The 13,415-nt window shown below is 38.5% G+C and overlaps 1 protein-coding gene across 1 annotated transcript; it reads left to right on the top strand.

Moving 5' to 3' along the window:
• The first annotated feature begins 1,149 nt into the window (after positions 1-1,149).
• On the top strand, positions 1,150-9,782 carry LOC135481022 (serine/threonine-protein kinase Chk1-like). Its single transcript, XM_064760956.1, has 14 exons — positions 1,150-1,419; positions 2,556-2,667; positions 3,029-3,128; positions 3,814-3,937; positions 4,155-4,219; positions 4,438-4,507; positions 5,066-5,254; positions 5,607-5,711; positions 6,433-6,534; positions 7,015-7,120; positions 7,480-7,651; positions 8,174-8,305; positions 9,023-9,124; positions 9,576-9,782. The coding sequence occupies exons 2-14, from the start codon at positions 2,603-2,605 to the stop codon at positions 9,684-9,686; spliced, it is 1,443 nt and encodes a 480-aa protein (XP_064617026.1). The 5' UTR covers positions 1,150-1,419; positions 2,556-2,602; the 3' UTR covers positions 9,687-9,782.
• The last annotated feature ends 3,633 nt before the right edge of the window (positions 9,783-13,415 follow it).

A 13,415-nucleotide genomic window follows, 5' to 3' on the forward strand; every position in this document is an offset into this window, starting at 1 on the left:
AAAATGCTTGGTTTTTAACGGCCAAATTGGCAATGCCAGCAATTCATTTGTTTTTTTACTTATCTGATTGCTGTGATTTAAAGCTATATTGAACAACTTTTCACTCTGGTAATTAATGGTTTCGTTGTACCAAATATCCTTTCCAAATGCATGATTCATGCTCGTAATATACCCTCTCTGGAAAAAATCAGATATCAAGATGTTGCTCAATATACTTGGAGCCAAGGGGACTTGATTTAAAAAAAAAAACAAGGTGTCAATACATATGTATTTGAGTACATACATGTATAAATACATGTGTACGAAGCACTGTGAAATGCACAGAATGGGTGTGTCGGGCTGGCCTACTACTGGCTGCAGAGTAAACCGAAGATGTGGTTCTTAAATTAAGTTATACAGAGTGGCAATGTGTTTTTCTTTTTATGTATGCCCGTGCATGACCCTCAGTGACAGTGTGATTACCAAAATTGTCATTATGACATCAAAACAAATGTACCAGCAACTCAGATGTATTGGTTGATGTAAATGGTCACACTGGGATTTGAACTCGAATCTACTGATCGGAAGTTCAGCTAAAGGAAAAACCCTCCCAATCACTGCATACACTAAGCCGCACTGAAAAGGTGCTTCCACGATTGTTACATGTGGAGTACTTATTCATGGCAGTGATGTCGGCAGAGAAAGGACTGCTTCTCCAGTGAGGTGATGGCATCAGATTTATCGGTGGAGGAAAACGGAGTGCCCAAGGTAAACCACTACCATTTGTCAGGTACAACTATAGCGGCAGCTATAGATGCAAGCTGGATTTGAACCTTACACCTGTTCAAAAGACCTATAGCGTAGTAATTCTTTGTGACAATATAGATAAATGAATTGACACATGGAGCCAATGTGATACACACGTCTGGACATATCTTCCTGCATTTACGAACACAGTGTAATTTAATTCATTCTAAAAAAAATTCTTTCCCGCCATATTTCTGGCTCATGCACATTACATTCAGTCCCTTCTGTTTGGAGGATGTACTTCCGGTCTTCAAGCAGCTGTAGGCTGTTGTCAAACTCTTCGGACAGTACTGAAAATGTTGTTGTTGTTTCAAGAATCCTCGGGTCGTTTAGACTTGTATTGAGTAATTTATAATTTCTTTCAAGACTTCAACAACTTGAGTGTGCAGTGTGTGTTGCGTTTTGATGCAAAACAAGCATTAAAAACCACTGTTACGATCTACCCGCCTCTCTGACGTGGAGCAGTATCAAGGGTCAAAGGTTAAAGGCCAACAAAAAGCACTTGCTCAGGACACCATTCAGCGCCACCAACTGACCGAGGACAACTCCATCAGCACTTGCAGTGGAACGTATCTTTCATGAGGGAAATGTAACAAAAGAGGCATATTCACGGATCAGGCGTTTAATATGACCGTAAGTGTAACATTATAAGATTATGGCAAACGTGTTTTCCACTATTCAGGTGAAAACTGTACGTAATCAATATTTGGCGCCAATTATGAATCGCAACGTAGTTACACTGTACCTATCACTCTGAGCCTGACTATAACAGTCCGTGGCTTCAAGTTTAGTGTTCGTACAGGCTCAAACACGCGACAGATCCTCAGGCTGATCGCTGTTGGGATCCATATACATCAAAATTCAGCAAGCTGAAAATTTTTCCTCTGTATTTTTGATTATGATATTTACCTGGTGGTGGATGCAATTATCAGACTACATTTATCTAAGCCTACTAGATTTAAAGCATTTATAAACTTTTGACTCTTTGAACTAACATACATGTAGTGTGACATGCCAAATACCACAGTGGATAGCCAGGGAATGGTGTACCAGTACTGAGTAAGCTCCCTGCACTGCCCAAGCAGTCCTCGGTTATACATGCTTGGGAAAAACACCATAATTAGGCTATGTCAGATTGTATCATCTGACTTCTTAAAACAGTGACACTTTATTCCTTGTTTCCCAGCAGTATATTGTGGAAAATTGGTGTGGACAGGGGAACAATTTATTTTCGGCATTATTATTTTTGCAATCTTTTATGATAATCTCAGCTTTTGGTTGTGACAAAATAACTAAATATTTTGTTCAGATGAAAATGGCGTGTGAGCGAAGATGGGAATAGACTGGGAATTGCGTGAATGGCCTTATATCCACGTCGCTTGAAGTAAACATTACAAGCCACAAAAATGGTGATGGGGGCTACCATTGCCAAGGGGCTTAGCATGCCAGCGCAGCGCAATGACCCAGGAGCCCCTCAACAATGCAGTGGCTATAAGTTCAATTCCAGCTCATGCTGGCTTCCTCTCTGGCTTTCTGGCTGAAGGCCTGTCAGCAACCTGCGGATGGTCATGGGTTTTCCCAAGGCTCAGTCTGGTTTCCTCCCAACATAATGCTGGCCACCGTTCTCAACATTCTTGATTATGGCATAAAACATTAATCAAATAAATGAATAAATAAAAGTGATGACTTTCATACAAATCACAAAAAACAAAACACAAAACAAACAGATCCAATATGCTGTGTTACTGTATCATATGTGTCTGTTGTAGATGATCTTGTGGGGTCTAGATGCCTGGAGAGTGATTTGCCAATAAAGATGGTGACAGCCTTTGTGGAAGGCTGGGATTTTGTCCAGACTCTAGGAGAAGGGGCCTACGGAGAGTATGTTCTTATCTTTCTCAGCTTCAGAATTCTCATAAGCAGTAAATATGGAAATCCGAGATTTAGATTCAGATTTATGGTGCAAAAAATTCTCACTGAAAACCAAGTAGAAATATGAATAGTTCTCTCAGGATGTTTCAGATAGTTGCAGAGGTGGTTGAAAAGGTTGAAGAATTACAGTAATATGCTTTATGTTCTTCCGTTTTTTTGTCTTAAGTTGTTGACTTTTCATAGTTCTGAGTTAAATTTGAAAGTATCAAAATCATTTGTTCAATCCAGCTAGCACATGTATTTTGGTGTTCTAAAAATTGAAATAGATTCAGCATCATTGTTGTCAACAATGCTATTATTTATGGTTGAGGGTGAAGCTGGCGGTGAACACAGAGACACAGGAAGCTGTGGCCGTGAAGATCATCGATCTTGAGAGAACACCTGGAGCAATGGATAATGTCCGCAAAGAGGTTATTTTTTTTCAAAGTGTACCCTAAATGACCATAAATTTCGTCCTTGACTAACTTGCCCATTTTACCTCATTCTGAGAGTTGTGTTGATTTTATATAGGGGTTTTGAGGTTTGCTTGGACCAGGGGATGATATTCTACTGGAAAATTCTCAAAATAATATTTTGTGATATTTATTTGCCACTAAAAAATGCACTTTTGTGGGCGAAATTTTAGGTCGTTTAGGGTATTTCACATAAAGGAGTAGAACAAAGTACTTTCTGAGTGTTTACTTCTGCTACACAAATTTGTGTATGTTGGCCAATACTTAAGCAGTTACTGACTTGATATCAGCGACAGTGAAATTTATACTCCCCTCAACAATCAGACAATAGAATATTGCGAAATGAAAGCAAAACAGGCTAAACCAGATCACCCAAGTCAGGTCATGCAGCAAAATAAAAAAATAAAGTGTATTTTTTTTGTCTTCTGCTAAGTATTCATAGCGGTGAAAGTACTGTAAATAGTAATGTGTTGGGTTTTATTTTCGTCGAGATGCAGCACATTGAGGCACTAGAAATCTTATGAATATTCTTGAGGGAGACATTACATTTATCAAGAAGCAAGTGAACAAGTTCTTCAGATTTACTTTCATTCGTTTTACACTTTATCAATCATTTATTTTTGTTTATTTTTTTTTCTTACAGATTTGTGTTCATAAGCTTCTAAACCACGAACATATCATCAAGTTTTACGGCTGTCGTAAAGAGGGCAGTATACAGTACTTATTTCTAGAGTATGCCAGTGGTGGAGAGCTGTTTGACAGAATAGGTGAGTTTATGTATTAAACTATTCTTACAAGTTGCACAAAGTGATTGGGTGAAAGGCTTAGCCACAAGAACAGATGATTTTGCACATGTTTTTTGAAGTTTGAATATAAATATTCATTCATTCAACTCCTACCTTACATTTGTGTACTGTACCTTGTCATGCATGTGGATGCTATCAGTCCCCAGAACTCAGAATGTTTGCTTTGCTGTTTTCACAGAGCCTGATGTGGGAATGTCATTGCCTGATGCCAGCAAGTATTTCAAACAGCTCATAGGTGGAGTAGTAAGTTTCTAGCCTGTTTGGAAGATATGGCCAACGGAGAATTTAAAGAAATATTTGAGTTTACTGATCACTGATTTTAGTCAAGTATGGCTTTATTAGACAGTGTACAATACTAAACTGAAGGCAGAAAATCTATTCTGGTTGAATGCAAATCGATTTGAATCAATATTCATTAAGAAAATTGAGAAAAATTTAACGTTTGTTTTCATTTCTTTCAGGAATATTTACACTCACGGGGTGTAACCCATCGTGACCTGAAGCCTGAAAATGTCCTTCTGGATGATTTTGGTAATTGTAGCTTTCATTGAATTCAGAATTTTGGTGCTAAGTGTATCATGCAGCTGTGTTATGTACATTGAATATTAAAGTCTGCTACATGTAACTGATGTTTTACTGGTAATTGAAGACTTCATTGAATTGAGGTTTTCTCTGCAGAAATTTGGTACTAAATGTATCGCCCTGCCGTGTGATGTTTCATTAGATATTAAAGACTGCTAGTGCATGCAGTGCCGCGGTTATGTTGGTAGATGATGTGACCCAGATATAAATTTGGCTTAGGCTCGGTGACAAATCTAAAGGGTTAGCCCACGCTGGATTAAATGATTAAAGCCCTGGCTTGCTGCAAAGGCCAGGGCCTTGATCAGCGAAGTTCAGATTTGTGTGTTTTTTGGCTGTGAGTTTTAGTCAGGCTGTCCAGTAATTAATTACAATTGGTTGTTTACTCCATTTCGGGTTTCATTCCCATAAAAACCTGGTCAGTTAGGACCGGCAGTGAAATGTCATTATTAAAACATGTATCAAATAAATAAATGAATGAAAGCTAATTGGAACCTGCTGAATTTTCAGACAACCTGAAGATTTCCGACTTTGGACTGGCTACAGTGTTTCGTCACCAGGGTCGTCAGCGAATGATGGAGAAGTGCTGTGGAACAGTTCCATACCTGGCCCCCGAGGTTCTTGTCAGGAAGCCATACCATGCTCAGCCCGCAGACATATGGTCATGTGCCATCATACTGGTCGCTCTGCTGGCTGGAGGTTAGTTCATGCTGCACTGAGGTTTCAGTCTTGTTTAGCTGTTTCACTGTTTCAGTTTATTACTGTACTCAAAATTACTGAGTGGAAAGACAATTATCAACTTGTTTCAAGGTCCAGAGGTCTTTGAACATAACAAGGAAGATCACTGGGACAAGAAAGATTTGTGGGAATGTTTATGAATGACTTGCCTTAGGTTCACTAGGATAAGCTGTATTTTTCTACACACAAAACTGACTGCCGTCATTTAATTGGAAATATTTTCAAGTGTGGTGTTAAGACTCAACCCAATAGATACCAACTAAGTACTGTACGTAATATTTATAATCAACATGTTTTCTTCATCTTAAAACAGAACTACCGTGGGATGAGCCATCATATGCTTGTCAGGAATATTGCGACTGGAAGGAAGGGAAGATAACTCTCAATCCATGGAAGAAAATAGATAATCTGGCCTTGTGTAAGATATGCATTGAAGAAGTTCGTGTTTATCTTACAAATGCCTTTTTTATTTTTATTTGTTTGCTGTTTTACTGTCATTCCAATGAGACTTGCCACTTCAAATAAGATGATCGACAGTGGCTGACAGTTTTTGACCACAGTCACGTGATGCGTTGTGGATTTCTTTGCCATTGAAAATTACGTGTAGATGTATATTTCAGATTGAAGCCTATAACATTGCATGGTTTGAAAGAATGTGTGTACGTTCTATGACTTACTTCATGCTGGCTTCCTTTCCGGCTGTATTTGGGAAGATCTGGCAACAACCTGCGGACGGGCGTGGGTCCCCCCACCGGGCTCTGCCCAGTTTCCACCCACCATAATGCTGGCCGCCGTTGTAAAAGTGAAATATTCTTGAGTCAAATAAATACATAAATCTAAGACTTACTTCTAGCCATAGATTTTTGCAAGTATCCATTTCCAATATACTGTAGAAGACAGGTGGTACTTAGCGTACACCCAGACATGATATAACTGTAGTATATACTTCAGTTACCCATCTATAGAAAACTGCAATAGTATAGGTGATAAGGCACAGTTACTGCCATTCTTCAACCTTTTTGCATGTTTTCAAGTTGTTTATTAAAAAGGGGAAATAAATAAATAGGTCTGCATAACAGTTTTCAGTAAGCCTGTGTGTTCTGCTTTTTTTCCCACATTACATGTCTCATATCTTTCAGCTTTGATACGAAAGATCTTGGTAGAAAATGCTAGCAAAAGATATACTATTCCTGATATACAGAAGCATCAGTGGTTTAAGAAGAATTTCAACAAGCAGAAGGGTGAGTTGTGCAGGACTCAGGATTTTGGAGAGCCTGTTGATCTATCTGTGGTTGACCATTGCAGTTGTTGTCTTTCTAAAGCTTTTTATATATGCTGCCTGATGTTAGCAAATGCATCATGATGCCGGTATTGTATCACACATACTTGTATATCATCTTATACTGTGGCTAGTACTGTCATTACAGATGTTCTGTTTATTATGGGGTCTTTGTAACAATAAATGGTTGACAGTGCTCATATGACTTGTTGCACAATCTAACTTTTATTGAAAACCACTTTCCTTCGACCAGTGTGACCAACATACATGTACTTCACACGTGAAAAAGTTTGTCAGTAACTTACCAAAGGTATGTGGTTTACTTCTCTTTCCTCCGCCTATAAAACTAACCACAGTTGTACTGCTCAGGTGTACATGTGTCTGTAGGTCTGTTGCGACAACAACTCTGTTATTATGTGGACATGTGTTCATGATGTTACAGGGGCGTTTAGCAGGTTCCCGTCCAATTCCCCCTCCCAGTCACCCACATGTACTGCTCCGTTTAAACGTTTCTGCTCAAGACAAGATTTATCGCCACCTGGAGCTGGGTACGTCATTATACATTAGTCTCAGAATAGCAGGTCTTTGTGGTTGGTTGCTAAGTTATGATAATGTAGCGTTCATGGGAATGTCAGGGGACTGTGTGGTTACGTCATCGGTCTGTGAAAACGTGTCCCACGTTCACCTGGTATACATTGTAACAATAACTTGAAAATCTAATGAGTTTCTCATCTTTCCGAGTAATAAAATGCTGTACGAATTATGAAAGTGTGTTGAATATTGTGAACAGTTTCTCTCTCGTCATTGACAGCATAGTTTATGTAGTGAAATCTCAAAGAGAGAGTACGTGGTATTTTCTCGTCTTGTTGGCCTGAGAATAAGTTGGAAACTACTTTGTTTGCTTCAGGAATGGGAAGATCTCGTGTTCACAGCCTGAGGCACGTCTGCTGGCTCCCCCTGGTGACAGCCTGGCAGAGAGAGTGGAGGACGGGGCAAACACAATCAGCTTCTCCCAGCCCCTCCACCCTGACCAAATGTTCCTGGGTAGCCAGTTTGTGGGCACACCTGGCTCCTCACAGGTTAGTCCCTTAATCTTTCACTCTTAGTTGTGTTAGTTACACTTAGGTACTAGTGGATTTCAAGAACATAATTGTTCAAGTATTACAGTCAGGGTGTTTGTTAGGTAGTGGTCAGTGGTTTACTCTGTTTTCCTCCATCCATAAACCTCTCAGACTCCCATCATATAAGCTACAAGTTTGTGAACACAATGTTAATCACCAATCAAGTAAATAAATAAATGAATCCAGAAGATAATTTACAAATAAGACAAGTTGGGCATTTATTAATATACTCTCAAATGAAGCAATTAATTTGTCCATATGTAAATGTTTTCATCAATAAATTGATGGAGAGAATACTGTGAGATCCTTTAAGGAGAATGACATTTGTACAGATTTCTCTCAGTAACATCATTTACCTTATTGTTTTTTGTTTTTGGAATTTTCTCAAGGGTCATTTATTTATTATTTCCCTTGTACCATTTTGAATGTGTGACTTTTATTTCAGATAATTTATCTGGTATGGTCTGTATTTCTTTTTAGACACCACTACAAAGACTAGTTAGGAGGTTGACTCGTTTCTTTGTTAAAACAAACAAAGATGACACAGTGCTACATCTGAGCAAGGCTTTTGATAGGCTGAACTACCTCTGGAAGAAAAACAACAGATCTTTGGTAAGTAGCTGGTATTAATCTGATTGGACAGGGTAACTCTTTGAATCACCATGACCTGTTTCTGACATCCATCTTTCATTGATAAGTGACTAAATGACTGACTGACTGACTGAAGGAGTCAAGGTCAAAACCACATCAGTGAGGGCCAGATTCAAACGATCGTGACCATCATTAAGCAAACGTAGAACAGGTTTACCAAGAGGGCTTCAAGAGTAATAACACTCTCTAGCCTTTGCTTGAGGCTTCTTCTATTATGGAGTAGGACTTTGTACAGTTAAACTCAGTTTCAGTAAGTTATTAAAGTAAAATAAGTAATTTTTTGTGTGTTTTTAAGTATCATTTTTAGAGACGTATTTACAGATAAACTTGGTGTGATACCCTTGAATTCTGATTCTGACATCACACAGTGCTGTAAAGAGACTTGCAGTGTCTTGTTTCTTTTGAAGTCTCTTTGAAGTGGAACAAGCAGAAAATTTAATGTTAAAGTTTCATGTCCTGGGGCCACATTCACATAGCATTGCATGTCATGTTTCTTGTACATTTTTCCCACATCACCTTGCCTGTAGATTATAGCGCCATAAAGCAACATCATTTCCGAGAAAAATTCTGAAATATTGATCTAGTAAGTTTTAGTGAAAGCGGCTTAAAAGTATTGTGGTATTATATTCAAGGTGTTGGTAGGCTAACAGGGTCACTGTGCATATGTTTCTGTTACAGCTAACAATGTCCACAACAGACAGGAGAAACATGCCCCTGGTGTTTAAGGCTAGTCTCTTGGAGATGGGAGAGAATCTCATGGTTGACTTCAGATTGTCAAAGGTGAGCTCACTACCACATGGCAGAAATATCACTGAAATGGCATTGAACCTCAGTTATTTGTTCAGAATTAACCTACTATTAGGCTGCTAACAAAATGCACTAGGAGTAACTTTCAAATGTGCGTGTTTTTTCTATGCTGCTTGTCATAATTTATCTGTCCTCTCTTCTAAAGGTCCCATGTGTATGTCATTAAAGATTCACTAGTTCAGTAGCTTCTTTAAAGAAGTTCTGTCAAGGTCTTGCAAAAGTAGAGCTGTTTCTCTTTTTCACCTGTGACGTTAGGTTGGAATGTATGCACTCTCCAAAAGTGCATGTGTTAATATTCGTTTCCAAGGATTTTGTAGACATGTACATCTAATGCAACCAAAAGCTTTAACATGTACATGTTAGGCATTTACCATGAGATGTCGCATATCAGTTCAGTTTTCATTGGACCTTTGGCATTTTTCAGGGGGATGGTCTGGAATTTAAGCGACAGTTCATGAAGATAAAGGCTGAAATGAGCTCTGTTGTGTGCAAGGCAGCAGTGACTTGGCCCATGGCTCCCTCTCAGGCACGTTGATCAAGGGCCCTGTTCTCACCCAAGATTATTTTCCTTCTTCTTGATGACTGGTTCATGGTCAAGCTGGGGAGGATACCCAAGAAGAGTCATCGGAAGTTGCCTCATTTATATTCTCATTTATATGGCATGTTATGTCTAGCTCTGCTTATTTAACTTAGGGAATGCGTTACAAACTAAGAAAGTTATCAGTAGAGAGAAGGCTCAGTTCAAACTTAGTAAAATCTAGAGGAAACAGGCTTTTCCCTTTGGATATTAGTGGGAAGGCTGAAGATCTGTATCTGTAGGGGTTGTTCTGTACCTGGGAGTTACATGTGAGTATTATGGAGTGTTCTTGTCAGGCCTCTGGTAGGTTCTTCATGTGTCCATGTCCATGTGGCATCTGTGTACTGAACAGTGTGTAAGGTTGAACATTGGTTGAAGTGAAAGAAGAAATCAGGACATTTTCTTTAATGTTTGCCGGCTCATCAGCAGTTTTCATTATTAACTTGGCCATACATTGCTCATTTCACACAATGCAAGTAGTAGGCAATAAGTATGGGCAGAAATAGACTTACAAAAATAAGGACAAAAAGATAGATCTGAAGCAAGAGAAAGACATTGCAGTGCAATACAAAGACAATCTCATTGGGCACTAGTCAATTAGCTTACTTAGAATTATTCATATTCATTTGCTACATTAAGTTCCATACACATGTTAAATGCATATGTTTATAGAATTTTCAAAAGGAGGTTATCAACAGGAAGTGATTGTTATTGTAACTAAAATTAACTTGACTAAAAAAAAAAGTACAATAGACTCTCGAATTTGCAAATGAAGGCAGCAGAAGAGCTTAGCCGAATCTTTTAGCAATGAAACAAATCTTACAGTTCAGAGCAAATGAACCAAACATTTGCTTGCAGATTGGTTTCCTGAAAATCTTGAAAATTGAAAAAAAAAATTGGTTTATTATTTGCTGATGCACTCTTGTTTGATTAGTTCAGGTGTTCTTCCCAGTTTTGATTTTCCCAGATTAGAGCTCTTCCCAACATATTATGTGACACTGTAGGGAAAACTTGTGAAAATGTCAGGAATACTTGTGACACCAGGGAATAACTTGTGAAGATGTTGGTAATACTTGTGACACTAGGGAAAACTTGTGAAAATGTCAGAAACATTTGTGACACGGGGTGGGGGGACTTGTGAAAATGTCAGGAATACTTGTGACACTCTGGAAAACTTGTGAAAATGTCAGGTATACTTATTACATGGGGGGGGGGGGGGATAGTATTATTCTGTTCATTGGAGAAACACTTTTGACCTAGATTGTGGTTTTTAATTATTTCTGGGAATACTCGTTTTATGCCCAGAAAATATTAATATGAAACCTCATGAACACACCTGTACTCATTGCACATGTATGTACTGGTATGTATGATGCTATTTTAGAAAAAAAAAATAATATTACATAAATAAACGTACATGTATAACATGATTTCAAACAAGTGCTCCTTTTTTATTTGTCTCTTATTTCAGAAGTTTAGGGCATCCTTTCTGAACCTGAAATTGCAATAGTTCTAATCAGTTGTCTGGCTCTTGCAATTGCTACTCAATAGGTCTGGTAATCCTGGCCCTTGCCTTCAGTTTGTCCTGAGCAGAGAAAATATGTTGTGTTCTTCGCAATTGCTTAAGTGTACATGTGGTAAAAACGTCATGAAAAAATTGCAGAAATTTAAACCCCGAAGCAAATGATGGGAGGAAGGGCTTTGTTAGCTCAGAAGTTTAAATGACTGTCTTACTCCGACTGTCAGGCCCGTTATCAATTAGGTTGCCTGTTCAAATCCACTTCTTTCTGGATCGGCTTTAAGTCAGGCGGTCTGCCTGGAACATGTTGCAGAAATGCAAACTCTTAAAGAAAGGATGCAAGAATTTTAATTATAGGCTAGCTGGGCCGTATCAGAGATTTTAAAAATGTGTCTCAGATTCTTTGCTAGACGTAGGCTGAAAGGTAAAGGAACTGAATGGCCCTTTTGTGAAAAACACTGTGATTGATTTGGTCAAGTAAAGAGACAAGGAAACAAACCAATGCATAGGTATATCATGCTGGCAGTCTTGTGACGCAAATGTTTTAGTAAATTTCCATGACTGATTTTAACACACAACATTCGGCGGGCACGAGAGTCGGTGGCATCTGGTGGGCCACGAAATCCATAAGCTATTTGCCAAGAATATCATAGGCTTTAATCTGGCTCCTATACGTGTCGTATTAGTTATAAGATTTGTCATGTCAATGGCTAGATATCTCTTCTTCCTTGTTCTGTTACCTTTACCCCACATATGGACTTGACTTTCATCGAATGAAGTGAAATGATCTCTGGTATGGCGTGCAACAAATTACATAGATAAATTAAGCGGTCCATATTGAGTTCTGATTCAAGGTGTATCTCAGTTTTTCCCAACCTGGAACTGCAATGGCCTATACACTGGGCTGTTTAAGCAACAGTGCCATATTTGTGTCTTGAAGTAAGTGCCTGATCGATGATGTAACCTGATTTGACATTTTGAGGGATCGCGAAGTTTACACGATCCTAAGAGTCCTTTGGGCTATTAATGTTTAGAATATTGTTTGTATTTTTCTAATTCCTTATGTTCCCCAAGGTTGCAAGCCATGGTGTGATCCCCAGGAGCAAGATGCTGTCTTTTCTTCCACCCGTAAACCTGACCGCTATCCTGAGGCAAAATGTCCTCGAGTACGGCATCAAGCAGACAAATACATAAATTTTTCTATTTGACATAAAGCAATGGCGACAGATAATTTCCAAATTTTCCTTGATTTTAAGAGTTAGTATACCAAAACGCAACATTTTACTATATCTTACTATATTTTATTGTCTTACTGTTTGCCTCAGAAACTTCGCTTTGTTCCAGTCTCTCTTAAGCGTTTATGAAATTGCAGAGAAACATGTCGCTACATTGATCTGTTATTAGACTGTTTCAGCATCAATGCGATATTCGTGTCTCGAAATCATGGACATAAGTGCGTGATCGATGGAATGTTTGTGACGTTTTCACGCATTTAGATAAGCTTGAGGCCCTAAGACTCACTTAGTTTATTACATTTTGGGAAGATAGTTGTGTTTTTCCTGGCCTTGGGGCATGGCCTACATGCATGGTGTAGGTGATCTTAAATGGTGCCTCATTTTGTTGTCACAAAAGGTTAGAGATAAATTTTAAACACAGAAACTAAAGCTCCGGAATTGGTCTGATGATATGCTGTGGAAATGTTTAGCATCAAAGATCAATTAACCATAAGAAAGAAAGCGAATTATGTGCCAGTTTAATTTTTATACATTGCAAAATGGTGGCAGTAATGCATGAGTGGTGGCGTGTAAAGTTCTTATTGTGCGAAAAACAAAAAAAAAAGATCCATGTCTATGGCATTTGAAGTTGACAAGATAGAAACCTTTCTGCAAACATTCGTGTAGGGCTGCTCAGTGAATCCTGATGTCAGTGTGACCACATATATAAAAACCCTGACCCTATATATATATAGAGAGAGAATGAAAGTGGTTAACACATACACAAAATGAAAATTACTACTTTCACGCAAGAATGATCGCATGTGAAGTTCATTCGATTGTATTTAATACAACTAGGCTATTATTGTCGATAACTTATTCTTAGCAAACATGAACAAAGATATAACGTATTTAAAAGACCTTTTCGCCAGCATTTGTGTAGAGCGATGAGAC

This window comes from Liolophura sinensis, chromosome 1 (assembly GCF_032854445.1).
Source record: "Liolophura sinensis isolate JHLJ2023 chromosome 1, CUHK_Ljap_v2, whole genome shotgun sequence".
NCBI lineage: Eukaryota > Metazoa > Mollusca > Polyplacophora > Chitonida > Chitonidae > Liolophura > Liolophura sinensis.